A 26,348-nucleotide genomic window follows, 5' to 3' on the forward strand; every position below is an offset into this window, starting at 1 on the left:
GACGACACAACAGTAGTAGGCCTAATTACCAACAATGACGAGACCACCTACAGGGAGGTGGTGAGGGCCCTGGCAGAGTGGTGCCAGGAAAATAACCTCTCCCTCAATGTCAACAAAAAAAGGAGCTGATCGTGGACTTCAGGAAACAGCAGAGGGAGCACGCACCTATCCACATCGACAGGACCACAGTGGAGAAGGTGAAAAGCCTCAAGTTCCTCGGCGTAAACATCACTGACAATCTGAAATGGTCCACCCACACAGACAGTGTGGTGAAGAAGGCAACAGTGCCTCTTCAACCTCAGGAGGCTGACGAAATTGGTCTTGGCCCCTAAGGCCCTGACAAACTTTTACAGATGCACAATTGAGAGCATCCTGTCGGGCTGGATCACCGTCTGATACGGCAACTTCACCGCCCGCAACCGCAGGGCTCTCCAGAGGGTGGTGCGGTCTGCCCAACGCATCACCAGGGGGCACACTGCCTGCCCTCCAGAACACCTACAGCACCCGATGTCACAGGAAGGCCAAAAAGATAATCAAGGACATCAACCACCTGAGCCACGTCCTGTTCACCCTGCTACCATCCAGAAGGCGAGATCAGTACAAGTGCATCAAAGCTGGGACCGAGAGACTGAAAAACAGCTTATATCTCAAGGCCGTCAGACTGTTAAATAGCCATCACTAGCCGGCTACCACTCAGTTACTCAACCATGCACCTTAGAGGCTGCTGCCCTATATACAAAGGCATGGAATAACTCATCACTTTAATAATGGAACACTAGACACTTTAATAATGTTTACATACTGCTTTACTCATTTCATATGTATATACTGTATTCTATTCTACTGTATTTTAGTCAATGCCACTCCATTGCTCATCCTAATATTTATATATTTCTTAATTCCATTCTTTTACTTTTAGATTTGTGTGTATTGTTGTGAATTGTTAGATACTACTGCACTTTAGGAGCTAGGAACACAAGCCTTTCGCTACACCCGCAATAACAAAGGCTAAATATGTGTATGTGACCAATATAATTTGATTTGAATTGTCTCTTCAGTTCAGACCACCTTTCTGGCTCTCCAATAGAGGGTGCCATGGTATTACGGCTCACTCTGTTAGTCATCCCTTAGTCGTGGCTTTTACAAGGTGCTGTAGTTGGGCTGTTTTATGTCGTTTCTAAAGTAACTGCTAATAACGATCTGGAAAACAAGTAAACAAACATTTTGCCTTTAAAAAAAATGGTTGTTTTACTTTTTTTCCCTCCACTCTCCCTCCCTTTCTATCGTTTTATCTACTCCTCCACCTCCCCCCCCTCAAGTCTTTTCGTTGGGAGCAGCCCAGGCACCTCCAGGTCCTGACTGACAGGTGCAGACAAGCGACCCACCTGGACCCCCTGGGTGTGCCCGTGGTTCTGGGCCCTGCCCACCGCCCCCTCGGTCGCGCCCAGTCCTCCCCCGCCTCCACCTCTCTCCCCCCTCCTCCACAGCCCACGGACACCCCACTGTCTCTGGCCAGCCCTGGTCTGGAGACCACCGCCAAGCTACGCTTCACCACTGGTGAGAGACATTTGGGAAATGCTGTACTGTACACGGTGCTTGTTGTATCTTGTTGTATCTCATGTACAACATACTATATATTCAGAAGGTGCTGTATGTTCCATCCGTAGAATTACATATTAGCACTTAATTTATTAGGATCTCTGTGGTCCCGTCTACTGTATGTGTGTCTGGCTTTCTGGCTTTCTATCTATTTTGTATGGTCTCTAAACTACGGTGTGTGTCGGTGTGTGTGTGTGTGTGTAGGTCTGGTGTATGACTCTCAGATGCTGAAGCACCAATGCACCTGTGGCGACAATAGCCGACACCCCGAGCATGCTGGAAGAATCCAAAGCATCTGGTCCAGACTTCAGGAGAGGGGCCTCAGGAACCAGTGTGAGGTAGGTACAATATAAAGTACTACACAGCAGCACATACTACACTACAATATTCTAGATTCAGAGGGGTTAAATGCGGAAGACACATTTCAGTTGAATGCATTCAGTTGTACAACTGACTAGGTATCCCCCTTTCCCGTTCTACACAACACCACAGAACTAAATATGTTGGTTGAAACTGCTGTTATGAACACTGCTGCCACCTAGGGTTACACCCCAGCACTGCACCCCCCTTTGCCCTGGCCCAGGGTTCCAAGATCAAACTTTGTGTGTTGTTTGTTTCTTTAAACAGTCCATTGAGGTCAGAATACCTCTTTTCCAAGGGAGGCCTGTTTGTGTACTTATGCTGTAATTTGTGTTTGTGTGTTAATGGGTGCGTGTGTGCATTCGTGAGTGCATTCATGAGTGCATGCATGTGGACTAGTGTGTGTATGTGCCTGTGTCTCGTGTGTGTGCGTGTGTTAACTCTAAATGGCATGGTGTGTGTGTGTGTGTGTGTGCTCCTCCAGTGTATCCGGAGCAGAAAGGCCACTCTGGAGGAGCTTCAGTCTGTCCACTCTGAGAAACATGTCCTGCTGTACGGCACCAACCCTCTCAACCGCCTCAAACTGGACAACCGCAAGCTGACTGGTGCGACACACACTCAGTCTCTCTCTCTCTCTCTCTCTCTCTCTCTCTCTCTCTCTCTCTCTCTCTCTCTCTCTCTCTCTCTCTCTCTCTCTCTCTCTCTCTCTCTCTCTCTCTCTCTCTCTCTCTCTCTCTCTCTCTCTCTCTCTCTCACATACAGCCACACATAAACATGCACGCTCATCTTCACACACACACACACCCCTCTGACACACCTCATTGTCAAACACTCACATTACACTACTGTTCAAAAGTTTGGGGGTCACTTAGAAATGTCCTTGTTTTCGAAAGAAGCAATTTTTTTGTCCATTTAAAATAACATCAAATTGATCAGAAATACAGTGTGGACATTGTTAATGTTGTAAATGGCTATTGTAGCTGGAAACGGCTGATTTTTTATGGAATATCTACATAGGCGTACAGAGGCCCATTATCAGCAAACATCAGTCCTGTGTTCCAATGGCACGTTGTGTTTGCTAATCCAAGTTTATTATTTTAAAAGGCTAATTGATCATTATAAAACCCATTTGCAAAGAAAAAGCCATATTTCAGACTGGCCAATAAAAAGTAAATATTAAAGATGGGCAGTCTGAGATATGGCTTTTTCTTTGCAACTCTGCCTAGAAGGTCAGCATCCCGGAGTCGCCTCTTCAATGTTGACGTTGAGACTGGTGTTTTGCGGATACTATTTAATGAAGCTGCCAGTTGAGGAGTGAGGTGCCTGTGAGGTGCCTGTTTCTCAAACTAGACACTATTGTATTTGTCCTCTTGCTCAGTTGTGCACCTGGGCCTCCCACTCCTCTTTCTATTCTGGTTAGAGCCAGTTTGCGCTGTTCTGTAAAGGGAGTAGTACACAGCGTTGTACGAGATCTACAGTTTCTTGGCAATTTCTCGCATGGAATAGCCTTCATTTCTCAGAACAAGAATAGACTGACGAGTTTCAGAAGAAAGTTCTTTGCTTCTGGCCATTTTGAGCCTTTAATCGAACCCACAATTGCTGATGCTCCAGATACTCAACTAGTCTCAAGAAGGCCAGTTTTATTGCTTCTTTAATCAGCACAACAGTTTTCAGCTGTGCTACCATAATTGCAAAAGGGTTTTCTAATGATCAATTAGCCTTTTGAAATGATAAACTTGGATTAGCAAACACAACGTGCCATTGGAACACAGGACTGATGTTTGCTGATAATGGGCCTCTGTACGCCTATGTAGATATTCCATAACAAATCAGCCGTTTCCAGCTCCAATAGCCATTTACAACATTAACAATGTCTACACTGTATTTCTGATCAATTTGATGTTATTTTAATGGACAAAAAAATTGCTTTTCTTTCGAAAACAAGGACATTTCTAAGTGACCCCAAACTTTTGAACGGTAGTGTGGGTAATAGGCACACATCAGTATTTTTACACACTCATAATCACACACATGGAACTATACACATACAGTGGGGAGAACAAGTATTTGATACACTGCCGATTTTGCAGGTTTTCCTACTTACAAAGCATGTAGAGGTCTGTAATTGTTATCATAGGTACACATCAACTGTGAGAGACGGAATCTAAATCAAAAATTCAGAAAATCACATTGTATGATTTTTAAGTAATTAATTTGCATTTTATTGCATGACATAAGTATTTGATACATCAGAAAAGCAGAACTTAATATTTGGTACAGAAACCTTTGTTTGCAATTACAGACATCATACGTTTCCTGTAGGTCTTGACCAGGTTTGCGCACACTGCAGCAGGGATTTTGGCCCACTCCTCCATACAGACCTTCTCCAGATCCTTCAGGTTTCGGGGCTGTCGCTGGGCAATACGGACTTTCAGCTCCCTCCAAAGATTTTCTATTGGGTTCAGGTCTGGAGACTGGCTAGGCCACTCCAGGACCTTGAGATGCTTCTTATGGAGCCACTCCTTAGTTGCCCTGGCTGTGTGTTTCGGGTCGTTGTCATGCTGGAAGACCCAGCCACGACCCGTCTTCAATGCTCTTACTGAGGGAAGGAGGTTGTTGGCCAAGATCTCACGATACATGGCCCCATCCATCCTCCCCTCAATACGGTGCAGTCGTCCTGTCCCCTTTGCAGAAAAGCATCCCCAAAGAATGATGTTTCCACCTCCATGCTTCACGGTTGGGATGGTGTTCTTGGGGTTGTACTCATCCTTCTTCTTCCTCCAAACACGGCGAGTGGAGTTTAGACCAAAAAGCTCTATTTTTGTCTCATCAGACCACATGACCTTCTCCCATTCCTCCTCTGGATCATCCAGATGGTCATTGGCAAACTTCAGACGGGCCTGGATATGCGCTGGCTTGAGCAGGGGGACCTTGCGTGCGCTGCAGGATTTTAATCCATGACGGCGTAGTGTGTTACTAATGGTTTTCTTTGAGACTGTGGTCCCAGCTCTCTTCAGGTCATTGACCAGGTCCTGCCGTTTAGTTCTGGGCTGATCCCTCACCTTCCTCATGATCATTGATGCCCCACGAGGTGAGATCTTGCATGGAGCCCCAGACCAAGGGTGATTGACCGTCATCTTGAACTTCTTCCATTTTCTAATAATTGCGCCAACAGTTGTTGCCTTCTCACCAAGCTGCTTGCCTATTGTCCTGTAGCCCATCCCAGCCTTGTGCAGGTCTACAATTGTATCCCTGATGTCCTTACACAGCTCTCTGGTCTTGGCCATTGTGTAGTTGTTGGAGTCTGTTTGATTGAGTGTGTGGACAGGTGTCTTTTATACAGGTAACGAGTTCAAACAGGTGCAGTTAATACAGGTAATGAGTGGAGAACAGGAGGGCTTCTTAAAGAAAAACGAACAGGTCTGTGAGAGCCGGAATTCTTACTGGTTGGAAGGTGATCAAATACTTATGTCATGCAATAAAATGCAAATTAATTACTTAAAAATCATACAATGTGATTTTCTGGATTTTTGTTTTAGATTCCGTCTCTCACTGAAGTGTACCTATGATAAAAATTACAGACCTCTACATGCTTTGTAAGTAGGAAAACCTGCAAAATCGGCAGTGTATCAAACACTTGTTCTCCCCACTGTATGCATTGATCATCAAGTATTGAATGAATGTAAGATTAATGTATTTGATTTCTCTCACTCTTTCAGGAATCTTATCTCAAAGGATGTTTGTGATGCTACCATGTGGAGGAGTTGGAGTGAGTTACTCAGAATAACACACACACACACACATGAACAAACACACAGATTTACAGTACACTGGCAAACAGCTCAACAGACCCTGTAACGAACAATCAAAGAGTCATGTGAAATCTGTCCACTTATCTAATCACATTACAAAATGGCAAACATTACATGCTTGATTATACCTCATTACACAATTAAGCTAATAGGGATACAAATTGTGGAGGCTGTTGTTTTTGGCGGGGACACGGTTGAAACGCCAATCAGATATCAAAGGCAAAGAAGAGGTGAGAGATGAGAAGAAGAGAGAGAGGAAGAAAGTGTGGACTCTGAATTGTTTGCTTGGAGGGGTGCCTGGGGAACTGTGGTTGAGTGGTTGAGTGGAGGGGAATTTATTCAGGAGGAAGAGGGTGAAGAGAGGATGAATGGAGGAGGAAGAGGGGGAGAAGAGAGGAGGAGGAATAATTGGGCTAGTATGGTGTTGATAAGGAAAGAGAAAATGCAGACACTGAAGAAGAGGAGGAAGAAGAGATGAGTGCAGGAGGATGACGAAGATGAGAGAGAAAGGGAAGGGGAGCGTTGAAGAGGAAAAGAGAAAGAGGTAGAGTGTGTGTAGTCTTGATGAAGAAGAAAAAATGTGGATACTAAAGAAGAGGATGAAGAGGGGATGAGTGGAGGAGGAAGAAGATGAGAGCAAGAGGGTGAAGAGGAGAGTAGAGGACGGTTTGTATGGTGTTGATAAGGCGCCTGATCTGCCTGGATTTCCGGCCCTTGGTTCCTCTGGTGAGGCGAGCTGATTGAAACAATATGGCGAAGAAAGTGATAAAAGAAATTCCTCTGATTTCATTGTTCTGCCAAACCGCCAGAAATGTGGAGTTTTTAAACATGGAATAACAAAGGGAGGGAGAGAGAGAGAGAGAATCTGAGAACAGGAATACTCTACTACCCCCTTTACCGTCATCATCAGCGGTTAAAGTCAGGGTTGTGGTGATTTGTGTGGGTAAATGTTACCCTTGCCACTTCCATACCCCTGACTCCCAATAAGTTATGCTTCTCTTCATTTAGTTGGAACACAGTAGAGACTTTGTAATCCAATACTGTAACAATCCAGTCCTTACCACAACCCGTCACCTCTGTTTCCCAATTCCACTGGATGACTTCCTCTTTACCTCATTGGGCTGTCACATAGTTGACATCAAGTGAGACCTATTTCAACCAATCAACTTATATTGTTTCTAAACGATGCCCTTGTTTCTCCTTGTGGTTTTAACTTTGATCCTGCCTCCTGGTAAATTCCTGGTTTTGTATGATTGACAGGTGGACAACGATACGATCTGGAATGCGACGCACACGTCGACGGCGTCTCGCTTGGCGGCAGGCAGCGTGACGGAGCTGGCACTCAGGGTGGCACAGGGAGAGCTGAAGGTGAGACCGCCAACCATTCATTGTCACCTCGGTTACACCCCCACTTAGTTTTGTCAGGGCCGTAACACAACTGGTCAGAATTATCAACACCGTAACATACATTAATACACCTGGATATTGAAGCATAATGTAACTTCTGTTTGTTTTTATTGAATTTATGAATTTCACAAGAAATTGGAATACAAAAATTGCCATTCTATATCAGTACCATTCAGTGTATTCTGAACCGATAAACATAAAATTGGAAGATGTGCTCAGAGAGAGCAAAAGTGTTACAGGTTCTATTCCCTTCTCACAGAATGGCTTTGCAGTGGTGAGGCCCCCCGGACACCATGCAACCCGCTCTACCCCCTTGTAAGTACTGCACAGACACACACACACACATACATGGAGTCATGAGGTCTCTAAAATCATTTCAAAGGGTTCCCTATACATCAAAAGCACCGTTCAAAAGTGTGTGTTATGTGTGTGTATGGAGTATGTGTGTTACCTGCCCAAGGCTTGTGTGTGTGTGTGTATCAGTCTGAAATAGAATTCATTAGAAGGCTAACCACATTCAGCTGTGTGTGCTTGTATACGTCAGTGTGTGTGTGTGCGTGCTTGCATGCGTGAGTGGGTTTACGCGTGATAATGTGTCTGTCACTAGTTATTTATGTGTCGATAAAGACTTTCTGGAGGAAAGGAGTTGGCCAGCAGATATGATCTACAGTTCACACTCTCCCAGCTTATAGCTCCTGCTGACACCGCCGCTTTCAACATTCCTCTTCTCATTTTCATACATCAACTCTTTCTCTCACACCTTCTCTGTCTCACAATATCATACGGATATTGAGTACGAGTCAGCTTACTGTAAGTGGTTTATGAGGAGCACATTCTCTGAAATGCATGAGGAGGGAGGTCACGAGAAGTTATTTTAGGTCACGAGAAGTTATTTTGAGGTGTAGAGAGTATTTTAGTCTTTGTGTTTTGCTTTTGCTTTTGTTTCAGTTATGGTTTTCTTTTGTCTAAGATTGTCAGATGTTTACATGCCGTGTCTTTTTCCCATCGTTCATACATTGCCCCTTCGCCATTCTGCCACTGTCTTTCCAAACCATGCCTAAATATGAGTGCATGTCCAGTGAAACAAAGCATGTTTGACTCATTGGTACTAATATCCTCACATCACCTAGTGTGTGTATTGTGAGGATATTCTCTGAGACGCCCACACATTATTGTGGGGACATCTCCTGAAAATCCTTCACTTTACATTGTGTCTTTTGTCTCATTATGGGAACATGACCTCCTAAGTCCTGAGTATATCCTCATAAACCCACGTGTGTCTTTCCAAAGGGGTTTCTGCTTCTTCAACTCCGTGGCCATCGCAGCCAAGCAGCTCCAGCACAAACTCAGCATCAGCAAGATCCTCATTGTGGACTGGGTGAGAGACGACCGCCATCACTGGTCCCCACATGGGAGCTAAACACTTGCTTACTTACACAATTCACGTATTGACCATAAGCGTGGTGTCAACATTCACTCTGCTTTCCACATGAGTCTGGGCCCGCCACGAGTCTGGGCGTTAACACAGACAGACACACACATGTTGGAACACATGCACACTTAAGTACTTCCTGGTTTATAAAGACAAATAATTCAATGTAGTTTGGTGTGCACTAAAGGAGATGATGCAAACAACCAGAGCAAGTATGAGACTGGTCAAGCGTACTACATAATTAAGAGTCTGACGACCCCCTGACCTTTATCCCCAATGTCCAGGATGTTCACCATGGCAACGGTACCCAGTCGGTGTTCTACAACGACCCCAGTGTGCTGTATATCTCCCTGCATCGCTATGACAATGGCAACTTCTTCCCCGGTAGCGGGGACCCAGCTGAGGTAAGTTAGGTTGCACTATCCACCACCATGTACATCATGCTCCCCCATCAAATACATGAATGGTCTTTTCATTTGAAGAAGAAAAAAAAACGTCTGAGCCAGCACAGAACGGATTGGGTCGGCCCAATAGTCTGAAAACCTCTTTAGCGTCTGTTACCACCCACTCCATTCTCACCAAATAAGGAGGATAAAAAAGTGGACATTTTCCCATATTCTTCATCATGGGAGGATGGTCCATTAGATGCTACGCTGGCTTGGATGTGGTTTAGCCTTAAATAGCCCCTCAACCGCCGCTGAGCTGTGTGGTAAACCTCTGGAGTCTCTGTGTCCCTCTACCACAGCCCCATGTACCTATATAACACACTAGGGGGTAGCAGTGATGTCATCAGGGGTACCACACAGAAACATCAGGGTACCCGTAATCCGCTCCAGGGTCTCTTAAACATGAAAGGAATAACAGAAGGGATGAAGAAGAGAAGAACAATGGAGAGAGAGAAAGAGAGGGAGAGTGACTAGTTGGCAGTGGATGGCGGAGCTCATGTGTTTTGAGTTTGCCCTGTGAACATCCCGTCTACCGAGAGAGAGTCGAGTCAGACACTCTGCAACGCACATCATCCTCACACACACGAACACACACCCACAAAGGAAATGACTGCGATTTGTTGCCAAGAGTGTGTCACTCAGAGTCCTCACTATCTCCTCACCGTGACATTGAGCGATGGTGGAGGAGTTTCAAAAGCGAAATAGCCGTTAGCAGGCATTTTTAAGGCTTACTCTCCTCTTAAGACCAGGGGATCAGTTAGTATGCCATCCCACAAACGTGAGGTCAAATCAGGGAGACGTCCACCGGTTGTGCCTGGCATTTGATGAAATATAGTCTCTCTTGACAGATGTTAAAATTGGGTTCTGGGTGCGGAGATTAGGTGAAATATAGCTAGAAATGGAATATCGCCAAGTGCCGACTCAAGAATATACGTACGTCCCTGTAGTGTGTTCAAACTGGGACTTAATCTGGGTGTAGTTTTGTTGCTGCGAGTGATTTATAAGCAGATTTGACAAATTGTATCAAAAATCGAAATAGTTGAGTTGATGGAGGCATTGAATTAATGGCCAGCCGTCTTTCATTTGGAAATCGTAATCACTCCCTTATGTCATTGAAATGTGACGCGGCTTTTCATTAATTGCACAAATGCACATTATTAAACAACCGTGCTGATTGTCTGTGAACATTTGATGCAAAATATCTCATGACCTTTAACTCTCAGCACAACTTTCAATGAAGTAAGATGCAAACATAACTCTCTCTCCCTTCTCTCTCTCTCTCCCGCTCTGTCCAGGTTGGAGCAGGTGCAGGTGAGGGCTTCAATGTCAATGTGGCGTGGACGGGAGGCTTGGATCCCCCCGTGGGCGACGCTGAATACCTGGCAGCATTTAGGTACAGTAGAGACACACACACCTAACCTACCTCACCTTACCTCCAGCCCAATTCACATTAAAACAAAAGCACAAAGATTATATTCTAGTCAAAGCCAGGGGTGCTCGCTATTGATTCATAGAAAGTCTTACCAAACCTCGTCACTCATCGTTGAAATACGACACACAGCTGTGATATAACAGACATGTATATCATGTGTTCAGATGTTATATTGTGGTGCGAGTTGGATGTTTGTGATGCCATCCAATCCATGGGGAATTCATGGATTTACTTAGACCATGACCTCTGCGTACATTAATGAACATACTTTGCTGGTGTCAAACCATATATGATAACATAATACATATTTTGAAAGCTGAGAGACAGCCCTTTCAAATGATATGACATGCAATAGCACCACATCAATCAAATGGTAATCAGTCAAGAAAAAACACCTGTGAAAATGTGTATCTTGTACACTGCCATTTACACGACCTCCTAATGATAGAGAACAACTTAGAGCATATTGAGTCTTCCTTATTTTGTAAGGAGTGACTGAAATCAGAATTGAACTGGAATTACAAAATAAGGCATATAATTACAATAATTGGCTTTTAACTTTAATTCCTTCTATACAGTGCCTTCGGAACGTATTCAGACCCCTTGACGTTTTCCACATTTTGTTACGTTACAGCCTTATTCTAAAATGGATTAAATGTTATATTTTTTTCAGCAATCTACACACAATACCCCATAATGACAAAGCGAAAACAGGTTTTTATCAATTTTTGCAAATGTATTAAATATAAAAAACAGAAATACCTTATTTACATAAGTATTCAGACCCTTTGCTATGAGACTCGAAATTGAGCTCAGGTGCATCCTGTTTCCATTGATCATCCTTGAGATGTTTCTACAACTTGATTGGAGTCCACCTGTGGAAAATTCAATTGATTGGACATGATTTGGAAAGGCACACACCTGTCTATATAGTTGAAGTTGGATGTTTACATACACCCAAATACATTTAAACTACGTTTTTCACAATTCCTGACATTTAATCCTAGTAAAAATGTCCTGTTTTAGGTCAGTTAGGATCACCACTTTAGTTTAAGAATGTGAAATGTCAGAATAATAGTAGAGAGAATGATTTATTTCAGCTTTTATTTATTTTATCACATTCCCAGTGAGTCAGAAGTTTACATACACTCAATTAGTATTTGGTAGCATTACCTTTAAATTGTTTAACTTGGGTCAAACATTTTGGGTAGCCTTCCACAAGCTTCCAACAATAAGTTGGGTGAATTTTGGCCCATTCCTCCTGACAGAGCTGGTGTAACTGAGTCAGGTTCGTAGGCCTCCTTGCTCGCACACGATGTTTCTGTTCTGTCCACACATTTTCTATAGGATTGAGGTCAGGGCTTTGTGATGGCCACTCCAATACCTTGACTTTGTTGTCCTTAAGCCATTGGAAGTATGCTTGGGGTCATTGTCCATTTGGAAGACCCATTTGCGACCAATATTTAACTTCCTGACTGATGTCTTGAGATGTTGCTTCAATATATCCACATCAATTTCCTTCCTCATGATGCCATCTATTTTCTGAAGTGCACCAGTCCCTCCTGCAGCAAAGCACCCCCACAGCATGATGCTGCCACCCCCGTGCTTCACGGTTGGGATGGTGTTCTTCGGCTTGCAAGCTCTTCCCCCTTTTTCCTCCAAACATAACGATGGTCATTATGGCCAAACAGTTCTATTTTTGTTTCATCAGACCAGAGGACATTTCTCCAAAAGGTACGATCTTTGTCCCCATGTGTAGTTGCAAACCGTAGTCTGGCTTTTTTATGGCAGTTTTGGAGCAGTGGCTTCTTCCTTGCGGAGATACAGGACTGGTTTTACTGTGGATATAGATACTTTTGTACCTGTTTCCTCCAGCATCTTCACAAGGTCCTTTACTGTTGTTCTGGGATTGATTTGCACTTTTCGCACCAAAGTACGTTAATCTCTAGGAGACAGAACGCGTCTCCTTCCTGAGCGGTATGACGGCTGCGTGATCCCATGGTGTTTATACTTGCGTACTATTGTTTGTACAGAGTAACGTGTACCAGGCATTTGGAAATTGCTCCCAAGGATGAACCAGACTTGTGGAGGTCTACCATTTGTTTTCTGAGGTCTTGGCTGATTTATTTTGATTTTCCCATGATGTCAAGCAAAGAGGCACTGAGTTTGAAGGTAGGCCTTGAAATACATCCACAGGTACACCTCCAATTGACTCAAATGATGTCAATTAGCCTATCAGAAGCTTCTAAAGCCATGACATCATTTTCTGGAATTTTCCAAGCTGTTTAAAGGCACTGTTTAAAGTACAGTGAATTATAAGTGAAATAATCTGTCTGTAAACAATTGTTGGAAAAATTACTTGTGTCATGCACAAAGTAGATGTCCTAACCGACTTGCCAAAACTATAGTTTGTTAACAATACATTTGTGGAGTGGTTGAAAAACAAGTTTTAATGACTCCAACCTAAGTGTATGTAAACTTCCGACTTCAACTGTATAAGGTCCCACAGTTGACAGTGCATGTCAGAGCAAAAATCAAGCCGTGAGGTCAAAGGAATTGTCCGTAGTGCTCCGAGACAGGATTGTGTCGAGGCACAGATCTGGGGAAGGGTACCAAAACATTTATGCAGCATTGAAGGTCCCCAAGAACGCAGTGGCCTCCATCATTCTTAAATGGAAGAAGTTTGGAACCACCAAGACTGCCCGGCCAAACTGAGCAATCGGGGGAGAAGAGCCTTGGTCAGGGAGGTGACCAAGAACCCGATGGTCACTCTGACAGAGCTCTAGAGTTCCTCTGTGGAGATGGGAGAACCTTCCAGAAGGACAACCATCTCTACAGCACTCCACCAATCAGGCCTTTATGGTAGAGTGGTCAGACGGAAGCCACTCCTCAGTAAAAGGCATATGACAGCCTGCTTGGAGTTTGCCAAAAGGCAACTAAAGACTCTCAGACCATGAGAAACCTGCCGCCATCCCAATGGTGAAGTATGGTGGTGGAAGCATCATGCTGTGAGGATGTTTTTCAGTGACAGGGACTGGGAGACTAGTCAGGATCGAGGGAAAGATGAACGGAGCAAAGTACAGAGAGATCCTTGATGAAAACCTGCTCCAGAGCTCTCAGGACCTCAGACTGGGGCAAAGGTTCACCTTCCAACGGGACAAGAACCAAAAGCACAAAGCCAAGACAACGAAGAAGTGGCAAAGTACTGAGTAAAGGGTCTGAATACTTATGTAAATGTAATATTCCCTTTTTTTTAAACTTTTTTTTTTATAAATGTGCAGAAATGTCTAAAAACCTGTTTTTGCTTTGTCATTATTGGGTAATGTGTGTAAATTGATGAGGGGAAAAAAACAATTGAATCCATTTTAGAATTAGGCTTTAAAGTAACAAAATGTGGAAAAAATCAAGGGGTCTGAATTCTTTCCGAAGGCGCTGTATATATATATAAAACATTTTTCATTTAAGAATGATGGAGGCCACTGTGTTCTTGAAGACCTTCAATGCTGCAGACAATTTTTGGTACCCTTCCCCAGATCTGTGCCTCGACACAATCCTGTCTCAGAGCTCTACGGACAATTCCTTCGACCTCACAGCTTGATATTTGCTCTGACATGCACTGTCAACTGTGGGATCTTATATAGACAGGTGTGTGCCTTTCCAAATTATGTCCAATCAATTGATTTCACCACAGGTGGACTCCAATCAAGTTGTAGAATCATCTCAAGGATTATCAATGGAAACAGGATGCACGTGAGCTCATTTTCGAGTCTCATAGCGAAGGGTCTGAATACTTATGTAAATAAGGTATTTGTGTTTTTATTATGGGGTATTGTGTGTAGATTGATGTGGTTAAAACATTACTTAATCAATTTTAGAATAATGCTGTAACGTAGCAAAATGTGGAAAAAGGGAAGGGGTCTGAATACTTTCCGAATGCACTGTATAGAAGGAATTAAAGTTAAAAGCCAATTATTGTAATTATATGCCTTATTTTGCACTGTATATCTACATTTACATTTACATTTACGTCATTTAGCAGACGCTCTTATCCAGAGCGACTTACAAATTGGTGCATTCACCTTATATCTATATATATATATATATGTAAGTGTTTAGCTCACATAATATAATTTAAAAGTATGCATTATGGTGTCTGTAGTACAGTTGTGGTCAAAAGTTTTGAGAATGACACAAATATTAATTTTCACCAAGTCTGCTGCCTCAGTTTTGATTATGGCAATTTGCATATACTCCAGAATGTTATGAAGAGTGATCAGATGAATTGCAATTAGATGCAAAGAGATGTTTCTATATTACAAGCACACGTTTATTATTAGTGGATTGAATACATCTCTTTGCACAGCTTTACTTCCTAAAGAGTTTCCATTCCCCTTTAATACTGCATGCCGTTCTGTAGGTTATTGACGGTCTTTGCGTTGTCATCTCCAATTCGACTGGCCCCCTTACAGAAACAATCTATACTAATCCTATAAGATTATCATACACATTTATTATAAAAATATTATAGTAATATTATAGTAATTACTATAGAAATTACTATAAAAAATATTATGGTATTTTCGGGAAATTACTATAAGAAGTCTAGTCATTTTATATATATCTACAGTGAGGGAAAAAAGTATTTGATCCCCTGCTGATGTTGTACGTTTGCCCACTGACAAAGACATGATCAGTCTATAATTTTAATGGTAGGTTTATTTGAACAGTGAGAGACAGAATAACAAAAAAATTAATCCAGAAAAACGCATGTCAAACATTTTTATAAATTGATTTGCATTTTAATGAGGGAAATAAGTATTTGACCCACTCTCAATCAGAAAGATTTCTGGCTCCCAGGTGTCTTTTATACAGGTAACGAGCTGAGATTAGGAGCACACTCTTAAAGGGAGTGCTCCTAATCTCAGCTTGTTACCTGTATAAAAGACACCTGTCCACAGAAGTCTCCACCATGGCCAAGACCAAAGAGCTCTCCAAGGATGTCAGGGACAAGATTGTAGACCTACACAAGGCTGGAATGGGCTACAAGACCATCGCCAAGCAGCTTGGTGAGAAGGTGACAACGGTTGGTGCGATTATTCGCAAATAGAAGAAACACAAAAGAACTGTCAATCTCCCTCGGCCTGGGGCTACATGCAAGATCTCACCTCGTGGAGTTGCAATGATTATGAGAACGGTGAGGAATCAGCCCAGAACTACAAGGGAGGATCTTGTCAATGATCTCAAGGCAGCTGGGACCATAGTCACCAAGAAAACAATTGGTAACACACTATGCCGTGAAGGACTGAAATCCTGCAGCGCCCGCAAGGTCCCCCTGCTCAAAAAGCACATATACAGAGCCGTCTGAAGTTTGCCAATGAACATCTGAATGATTCAGAGGAGAACTGGGTGAAAGTGTTGTGGTCAGATGACACCAAAATCGAGCTCTTTGGTATCAACTCAACTCGCTGTGTTTGGAGGAGGAGGAATGCTCCCTATGACCCCAAGAACACCATTCCCACTGTCAAACGGTACATGACGGGGCCATGTACCGTCAAATCTTGGGTGAGAACCTCCTTCCCTCAGCCAGGGCATTGAAAATGGGTCGTGGATGGACGATTCTGTGCTTCCAACTTTGTGGAAACAGTTGGGGAAGGCCCTTTTCTGTTTCAGCATGACAATGCCCTCGTGCACAAAGCAAGGTCCATACAGAAATAGTTTGTTGAGTTCGTGTGGAAGAACTTGACTGGTCTGCACAGAGCCTTGATCTCAACCCCATCGAACACCTTTGGGATAAATTGGAACGCCAACTGTGAGCCAGGCCTAATCGCCCAACATCAGTGCCCGACCTCACTAATGCTCGTGGCTGAATGGAAGCAAGTCCCTGCAGCAGTGTTCCGACATCTAGTGGAAAGCCTTCCCAGAAGGCTGTTATAGCAGCAAAGGGTGGAACAACTCCATATTAATGCCCATGATTCTGGAATGAGATGTTTGACGAACAGGTGTCCACATACTTTTGTCATTAAGTGTATGAGTACATTTTTTTAGGATTTGCGTAACTTAAAAATAAGTCATATAAAAAGTGTAGAGTAGCTCTTCCACCAATTCAATATGAGTTGAGACATGTTGTTGGATCTACACGATTTTTGAGACACGGGCAATGTTCTGCAATTTATTTAATTTTGGAAATATTTAAATAACATTGATTTTAAACGTAGATGATGTAGCAGAAAAAGGCAAACAAGCTGAACAACAAGTATGACAATGAACAACAATGTTCTTCATTGAAAAAAGCATATTAATGATAGGTATGTAAGTGAGCTCTTAAGCAGCTGGGAGAACTACTAAAAACTCACTATAGGAATAATATAGAGATTTTGATTCATGATAATACTATTCAAATACTATTGAGTATTATAACAGAAAACATCTGGCAGGAAATCCTATAAGAATATTATATAGGGTGAGAGATATTATAGGACACTATATGCCCACTATAGGTTACTATAGAAATCCTATAATATCCTATATTAATACTATAGTTATTTTCTGTAAGGGGGGGCACTGAATATTCTCATCCTAGTCCATTGTGAATTGATACTACAGTTTATTAAATAGCACAGGCAACAGTAACGAGTAATAACAACAGTGTTTGCTCAATATGTTTGGAGTGTTGACAGTCAACATTGTTGAAATTGGCTTCAACAAGTATGTCTTTACGCATCACACTTCTCCTAAAAAAAAAATGATACTAGGCTCCTGTAAATTGTATTGTATGTGTGAGGCATGTTCTCAATAACCAAGATATAGCCTAGGCCTACCGTTGATATGGCCTTATAGGACTGCATCATTTGAATACGTTTGGTGGAATGTGTCTTTGGTAACCAGACAAGAGACACTCTTTGGAAATGGGGATGGATTCAAGCTGAATGGAGTACACACTGCAGGTAGGCCTATTTCAATTGTGAATAATGCAAAAGCATGATGGCAAAATCCTAACGAGGAGACCATTTAGAAACCGGTAATACTTTGTTTAGATAGTCCGTCTATAGATGCTCTACAGACTATCAGTAACATTTCAACAAACTATCTACTAACCCTAGCCCTAACCTTAACCCTTATCCTAACCCTAAACTTAACCCTAGCCCTAACATTAAACCTTACCCTAACCCTTATTCTAAACCTAACCCTAACCGTAACCTTAGCAAGCAGTTGCTTATCAACAGATAGTTTGTTGATAGTATGACCATCTGTAGAGCATCTACAAATGGACTATCCGGACTAACCAAATAAAGTGTGACCTAGAAACCTTTTATAGATGGGCTCTTTGGCTAATGCATGGCCAGGATAAGAAATACACCTGACGCATTGCTGTTGAAACAGCTTTCATTGTAGTAGGCCTAGGGCTTGTTTTTGAATCACATTAAATGGAAAACAAGCAATTGTTACAGGAAAATAACTGAAATGTTTCTAAATAGGGTCACCGGTATCTGCTCATCTCTCGTTCCATGATGGGCTTATGGACATGTTGCCTACATGAGGGGTTTAAGCATTTCTAAATAATAACAGGAGCTGGCTAAAATAATGTACAGATAAAAAGGGGATGTCCGCTTACATTTTGTGTTTGACAATTGCGCTGGCTTAACGCCAGCCGGAAATAGAGCCCATTGTGTAAATATATGCCACTGTATGGTGCTGCGTCCCAATGTCTTTTTTCTGTGCACCGCACTTTCCACTTCATTCAAGCCACAGCCCCTGAATGAATAGCTGCTCGGTTTGCAGCATAATGAACTTTGAGCGTTCCTGTCAGCGGTGTTGGCTCGCCACCAGGCAGTTAAACAGTATGTGAGGTCTGTATGGTGCATACACACACCGTGGGTGGGCCAAGCTCGTCAAACTCACGAAGCTAACGGCTAAAGCCATGCTGTACCGTTACAAGCCAACGATTGCAACAGGCAGACGCTAGGCCCAATGTTTACCCTTAGCATACTATGCTATTTGCTAACTCACTGAGAACCACTTAGGCAGTATAGTCTGTGTTGATTCACTGGATGTATAAAATGGGAAAGAAACCTGTTAAATGTTCCTTAGTTTAAGTGTATGTTATCTAGCAACTCTACCTTCGTTATGTGTACAGGTAGTTCCCAGTAATCTAGCAACTCTCACTTAGTTTTCAGTACAGGTGTTTGTTACCTAGATGTTACCTACTACAGATGTTACCTAGTAACTTAGTAACTTTTTCTACCTAATAACTTTTTCTTAACTCTCAGTACAGGTGTATGCTACCAACAACCTTTTCTTACAGTAGCTCTCAATACATTTAGATGTTACCTAGCAACTATTTATTGTATGCCTATAGGCTATATCCTGGTGTGGAATTGGAAAAATTTACTTTAGAAAATCCTAATGTAGAATCCCAGGAGTTCACCTTTAAGACACATATTTACATGTGAAAATGATTTCACTTTGGGAACTCCGCTCACAAGTGTTCCCCCCACCCTATTCCACCAACAAACACTGTAAAGCAATATATTGTCGATTCTGTGGAAGGAAAATCTCTGTGACTGAGCTTCTATTCCCCAGACTTTCTGTACAGCCAGACAAGATGCACCCAATTTCAAGAGTTTCTGCAATGGCTGTAAATGTAATAAGTGTAGTGACTGGTTCCATTCATTTACATTTTACATTTTAGTCATTTAGCAGACACTCTTATCCACAGCGACTTACAGTTAGTGAGTGCATACATTTTCATACTGGCCCCCCGATGGAATCCTGCCATCTTTCTAATTTGATTCATATTCATGATTGAGATTTCAATCTCCCAGTTAGAAGCATATGTATTGGTGCATAGAAATGTAGAAATGGGCCGGTTCTGTTTATATCACATCTTGCCATTCAGAGGCTGAGGGATCTTGGGATGCCTCCAAAGGCCTCCAAAATGGCACCTTCTTCTGTATATAGTGTGTGTGTGGAGGGGGGGGTTGGGTGGATTTCAGTATAATCTGGTGGATTCCTTTGGAGTTGGGGGGTACAATGTGGTGTGTGTATGTGGTACTAGGCAGGGGGGTCAGGTAAAGGGGCTGTATGTTGGGGCGTAGGGGGTCAGTGGTAGGGGTTAGAATCTGATGAGGTAGTGTTTTTTAGGGGTGGAGGTTGATATAGGCTGGTGGATTTTTGTGAAGCGTGGGTGGGAGGGGGGTGGTACTTGTGAGTGTGTATTGAAGAAGAAGTGTGTGTGGTTGTTTGCAGGTGTGCACAGCCATGTGTATTTGTGTGTGTGTGTATGCGTGCACGCCAGTATGCATTTGTGCGTGTACACGTGCATGTACATGAATGTGTATGTATGAGGAGGTGCACCCCCACAACACGGGCTGCAGGGTCTGGTAGTGCATGCCGGGGAGGAATGGGGGTAGGAGGGGTGCATTGTTAGGGAATCCAAAGACGGCGTAATTAAGCCCAATGGATCCCAGATGGCTGGCTGTCAGTGACGTGAGAAGAGGGACGAGCCCCTAATGGGAACCAGACGCCCGCCGAAACGCTTTGAACTGGCGGCCGGAGAGAGAGGGAAAGAGAGAGGGGAGAGAGAGGAAGGGAGGGAAAGGGAGAGAGGGGGAGGAGGGGAGAGGCAGAAAGAGAGAGGAAGAGAGAATGGGGGAGAGAGAAAGAGGAAGGAGAGAGGGAGAGACAGGGACGAAGGGAGGATGGAGAGAGACAGAGAGAGGGAGATGGTGGGGGAGAGAAAGAGGTAGCGAGAGGAATCAAACACTGCATGGGCCGTGTGTGCTCGCTAAATCACTGGCAGCAGCAATGGGAGGAGGAAGGGAGGAGGAGGAGGAGAAGAACAAAGGAAGCGGTCCCAGAAGATGAAACTAGAGAATCTGTGCTGGCATCATCGTCAAATACTCCCCTCTGGACATCACTCTCTCTTGGTCCTGATGGTTGTTATCTGTTTGGTAGCACTTTACATAAAGTTGCCCTTGTTGGCATGTAGTTTAACTACTTTGGTAACCAGAATGTATCCTAGTAGGTACTCAGGTGTACCAGGTAACTGCATATAAGATACATAAAACAATTATTACATTTCATGGAAGAGGCCAAATGTTCAGTTTAGTGAGTGTGTTTTCGCATGAAATGTTGTCAAACTGAGAAATGTAAATGATGTGTAACTATGTGTAACTACATGGTATCTGTGTGACTTGATGTAATGTTTATCCATCTATTATGTGAGGCTGGAGTTAGAGCACCATGTGGTTAGCATTTCAACTTTCATCTACTTTTAATTGGGGTGACATTGTGTCACATACCTGTATGTTACCTAGGAGTTTGTAGAAATGTTTCGGACAGTTGGACTGATCAATGGTAGCCTGGTTCTGGATTTGTTTGTGCTGTTTCGCAATGACCATAGGTGTTGGCAAGACCGCACAAACTGATCTGGGACCAGGTTAGATCTGTGGAACATGGGGTTTAATTTGACCATGTTTCTTCAAAATGTTACCCAATGTGACATATCGTCATACCGTCCTTCTCTCATCTCGGGATTTACGGTATTACCGGTTTAGTACACAAGGGGGCACCAGAAAAAAATGAAAAAATACCATTTGGCGACTATTACCAGAATGCTAAAAAGAAATTGCACAAATAATAGCGAATTTCCATGGAGGCTGCTAGCTAAATATGCTAACAAGTGCAAACTAAAATAAACTAATTGCAAAGACAAGGAATCTAGCTCATAAAGTTATACATATATAGGTAGGCGCTACCGAATGTCATTTTTGGTGAGTTTGGACATTGACAAGCGAATGTGAACGAGAGACATTGTACAAACAAACAACGTTTGGACGCATGCCTGTCTGAAGGAAGAACAGTACTGGCTCTGGAGCACCATGTGTACACGCTGTGTCTGTGTGGAGTCTGGAGTCGCTAGGGCACCGGGCCTGTCTGCTCTGCTCGGAGAAGAGCAGGCAAAACATTAGGAAATGTAGCTGTCTACATTCTTTCTATGAAAGGCTTAAACATTAGAAATATGATGGCCATGCATCGTTTTTGACCAAAAAAGACCTTGCTTTTTCATTGTAAGCTGCCAGCCAAATAGCGTTGCACTTCTGTTGTCATCTGATGAAAATGAAGCTATTTTATGTCGAATGTGGTGCACTGACTTATTTTCTGTGAAGGAAAACTATAGTTGCACATCCCTGATCACTGTATTGAAGCAAAAAAACACTGTAGACTTTCCTGCTCCCGCCATCTCCCATTGTGCTAGTTACAAACAAACACGTGACTGGCTCAACTGTACTGGGGAACTAAGTAAGCTTCATAACGTAAAATAATGTGACAGGTGACATAAGAACGCAATCTGCTTTATCTCCTAACACATTGCACAAGTTGACTGCAGGTATTTACTTAAAAAATGACTACAAATATAAAAATGTATTGAAAAACGTCAAAGAAATAGTTACAACAGTATTGGCGGTATTGAAAAATCATCCCGTGGCTATTTCCAAATACCCCGGTATATGGCCTAGTGTGAAATGTACAGTCAATTAAAGGGTCATAGTCACATATAGTATGTTATTCTCTTGTGACCCTGAAAAATCATGTTATGCTCTTGCTAGCAACTACGTTCGTCTGTCACGCAGGCTCAGCAATGACTTTCTCACGTGGGTACAGCAGAATTTTCTTTGTTAAAAAAAAACTTTTTTTTTGTAACACTTTCTATGAATAACCTCTTCATAATGCATTATAAGCACATTTACTAGGCCTTATGAGCTATGCTATTTTCAATGATTTTGAGACGATTTAGGAAAACGTACTAGTTTGAGTGCTTGACCTACAACAGCGTTGAAGACTTGAACGACTCTTTCTTGTCAATGGGTTTAATGGTCTGATTTCTCTCTCCTGTCTGTCTCCAGGACTGTAGTGATGCCGATTGCCCATGAGTTCTCTCCTGACATGGTGCTGGTCTCATCTGGTTTCGATGCCGTCAAGGGACATCCGGCGCCACTAGGGGGCTACAAAGTGTCGGCCAAGTGTAAGCTCACTAAACGCCTCGTCAGTTCCTCACTGAACCATACGCAGGGACACACGCAAATATACATTTGAGTGTACGCACACACACACATACAAAAGGTCATGGGATCACACATTATTATTTATTTTTTACAGTTGACAAGCATAATTGAGACTTAATGGACATTTTTTTGTAAATATGAATCCTCTCCTAATATCTAACAACTTTATAATAATGCTTTATTTTATTACAGTACATTGCCTATTTATAGCTAGAGAGTTAGGGGAGTCAAAAATGTAACAGTGGTAAAAAAAAACTCGTACAAATTGAGTAGCCTATGCTACAGTTAGTTTTAAGTAGTGTTAAATAATCACATGTTGGCAGCCATCTTTGATTCCTTGGTGTTTTCCCATGTCAAAGCAAATCAAAAGGATTGATGTAGCAAAGTACTCAAATGGTTCTCTTTCATTACTTTTATTCAAACAAGTGTTATCACCTGTGGGAATTTAAAGACCATTCATTCAGATGGTTTATTTTCAAACCTTTCACTTTTAAATGTTTACATCCTAGCTGGCACAATAACAATCAAGCTAGCTGTCTTTACTGGTTCACCATTGGCTCTAGCTCAGCCAATCCAAACGGCTTGATTAGAATAGATTTGATTGTGAAGCTAAATTAATACCTTACTCTCCCTTCTATGGATCTCACAGGTTGAAATGAACCTGTCCCACAAGTTCTAAACTGTTCTAAGAGCAACCTATTCCTTCCTCATCCTCACTATCTTAGGAGTTCTACTACGTTGATCAGACTGTTCTATATTTCACAGGGTTTATACAGTAGTTTAGTCAGTATTAGTTCCTGACAAAGAGCAAACAGTGGCAGTCTTGGCAGATTTGATGTTTATGTCTGTGAGCAGGAAGTCGCCCCACTGTGTATGATTATGTCAGATCGCTGAGTCTACTTTGTAAAAACAAGTTTTGACTTTGTCATTATGGGGCATTGTGTGTAGATGGGTGAGGAAAAAAATATGATTTTATCCATTTTGAATTCAGGCTGTAACACAACAAAATGTGGAACAAGTCAAGTTTTGACTTTGTCATTATGGGGAATTGTGTGTAGATAAGTGAGAAAAAAAACTATTTTTTCCATTTTGAATTCAGGCTTTAACACAATAAAATGTGGAATAAATCAAGGGGTATAAATACAGTGTCTTCAGAAAGTATTCATACCCCTTGACTTATTCCACATTTTGTTCAAAATGAATAGAAAATTGATAAAATCGTTTTTTTCTCACACAATACCCAATAATGACAAAGTGAAAACTTGTTTTTAGAAATGTTAGCTAATTTATTGAAAATGAAATAAAGACATATCTAATTAACATAAATATTCACACCCCTGAGTCAATACATGTTAGAATTACCATTGGCAGCGATTACAGCTTTGCATCTTTCTGGATAAGACCCTTAAGAGCTTTGCACACCTGGATTGTACCATTTTTGCCCATTCTTTTCTAAATTCTTCAAGCTCTGTCAAATTGATTGTTAATCATTGCTAGACAGCCATTTTCAAGTCTTGCCATAGATTTTCAAATAGATTTAAGTCAAAACTGTAACTAGGCCAATCAGAAACATTCACTGTCTTCTTGGTAAGCAACTCCAGTGTAGTTTTGGCCTTGTGTTTTAGGTTATTGTCCTGCTGAAAGTTGAATTCATTTCCCAGTGTATGGTGGAAAGCAGACTGAATCAGGTTTTCCTTTAGGAATTTGCCTGTGCTTATCTTCATTCCATTTATTTTTTATCCTGAAAAACTCCCCAGTCGTTAATGATTACAAGCATATCCATAACATGATGCAGCCACCACTATGCTTGAAGATATGGAGAGTATCACGTATCAGGATATGACCCAGATGCAGACACAGGAGGCAGATAGTACAGTTCTCCGATTATTTATTATAAACACGGGGCAGGCAAAGGGCAGGTCGAGGGCAGGCAGAGGTTCGTCATCAGGTCAGAGTCAGGCAGGTACAGGACGGCAGGCAGGCTCGGGGTCAGGGCAGGCAGAGGTTCGTCGTCAGAGTCAGGCAGGCACAGGACGGCAGGCACGGGGTCAGAGCAGGCAGAACGGTCAGAACTGGGAAAAACTAGGAAACAGAACTTGAGACACAGGAAGACGGGAAAGAATGCTGGTAAGACCTGACAAGACAAGATGAACTGGCAACAGACAAACAGAGAACACAGGTATAAATACACTGGGGATAATGGGGAAGATGGGCGACACCTGGAGGGGGGTGGAGACAAGCACAAAGACAGGTGAAACAGATCAGGGTGTGACAGAGAGTAGTACTTAGTAATGTGTTGTATTGGATTTCTCCCCGAACATAACACTTTGTATTCAGGACAAAAAGTGAATTGCTTTGCCACTTTTTTTGCAGTATTACTTTAGTGCCTTGTTGCAAACAGGATGCATGTTTAGGATTATTTTTATTGTGTACAGGAATCCTGTTTTTCACTCTGTCAATTAGGTTAGTATTGTGGAGTAACTACAATGTTGTTGATCCATCCTCAGTTTTCTCCTATCAAAGCCCTTAAACTCTGTAACTGTTTTAAAATCACCATTGGCTTCATGGTGAAATCACTGAGCGGTTTCATTTATTTTCCGGCAACGGAGTTAGGAAGGACGCCTGTATCTTTGTAGTGACTGGGTGATTTGATACACCATCCAAAGAGTAATTAATAACTTCACCATGCTCAAACGGATATTCAATTTCTTATTTTCTATTTTTACCCATCTACCAATAGGTGCCCTTCTTTGCGAGGCATTGGAAAACTTCCCTGGTCATTGTGGTTGAATCTGTTTTTGAAATTCACTGCTCAACTGAGGGACCTTACAGATGATTGTATGTGTGGGGTACATACTGTAGATGAGCTAGTCATTCAAAAATCATGTTAAACACTATTGTTGCACACTGAGTCCATGCAACTTATTATATGACTTGTTAAGCACATTTTTACACCAGAACTTATTTAGGCTTGCATAACAAAGGGGTTGAATGTTTATTGACTCAAGACATTTCAGCTTTTCATTTTGTAATAATTTGCAAAAATTTCAAAAAACATAATTCCACTTTGACATTATGGGGTGTTGTGTGTAGGCCAGTGACATACAATCTCAATTCAATACATTTTAAATTCAGGCTGTAACACAACAAAATGTAGAAAAAGTCAAGGGGTGTGAATACAGTACTTTCTGAAGGCACTGTACCTTTAAAAACCAGCAAATTTCAGCATTACAGCTTTTTCCCTCCGGGTTCTCACACATCCTGTATGTGTGCTTGGCAAAATGGAGAAGAAGGGGCTTTTTGTATCAACGATTGTATCCATGCATCTGTGACCTTTGGAATGTTTTAATCCTTTTCATTGTAATTTGTGAATTCAAATAAAGTATTTAAATGTATCTCTCCCTCAGGTTTTGGCTTCCTGACACGTCAGCTGATGGGGCTGGCTGGGGGCCGGGTTGTCATGGCACTGGAGGGGGGTCACGACCTCACGGCAATCTGCGATGCCTCGGAGGCCTGTGTCAGCGCCCTGCTGGGCACTCAGGTCAGTAGACACAGATCTAAGACTAGCTTACCCCTCTGTAAATTCTAACCCTAGCCATAAGGGGGAAAAACACAATGCTGACCTTCGATCAGCATCTAGGGCAGTGATGGGTAGTCTTAAGGTGTCCACATGCTTCCCAGCAGAAACAGTTCAGAAGAGTTTGTGCATGTATTATGACAACATTTTGTGATGTTTTTGTTAGTTTTGGACTTCGGTGAGGTTTTTTTGGGCTGTTCGGGTACACCACATTTTTT

General features: G+C 42.3%; 1 protein-coding gene across 1 annotated transcript in view; it reads left to right on the forward strand.

Annotated features, from left to right (window-relative positions):
• The window catches only part of LOC311137858 (histone deacetylase 7-like), a 72,499-nt gene that overhangs the window by 39,622 nt on the left and 6,529 nt on the right, over window positions 1–26,348 (forward strand). Inside the window, exons 11-21 of the mRNA XM_084172465.1 lie at window positions 1,320–1,557; window positions 1,804–1,937; window positions 2,444–2,564; window positions 5,679–5,728; window positions 7,032–7,139; window positions 7,438–7,493; window positions 8,469–8,556; window positions 8,895–9,014; window positions 10,352–10,449; window positions 22,395–22,513; window positions 25,961–26,094. Of these exons, the coding sequence (XP_084028591.1) occupies window positions 1,320–1,557; window positions 1,804–1,937; window positions 2,444–2,564; window positions 5,679–5,728; window positions 7,032–7,139; window positions 7,438–7,493; window positions 8,469–8,556; window positions 8,895–9,014; window positions 10,352–10,449; window positions 22,395–22,513; window positions 25,961–26,094 (1,266 nt within the window). The remainder of the gene's footprint in view (window positions 1–1,319; window positions 1,558–1,803; window positions 1,938–2,443; window positions 2,565–5,678; window positions 5,729–7,031; window positions 7,140–7,437; window positions 7,494–8,468; window positions 8,557–8,894; window positions 9,015–10,351; window positions 10,450–22,394; window positions 22,514–25,960; window positions 26,095–26,348) is intronic.

The sequence above is a fragment of the Coregonus lavaretus genome (genome assembly GCF_964263955.1).
Source record: "Coregonus lavaretus genome assembly, chromosome: 12".
Taxonomy (NCBI): Eukaryota; Metazoa; Chordata; class Actinopteri; order Salmoniformes; family Salmonidae; genus Coregonus; species Coregonus lavaretus.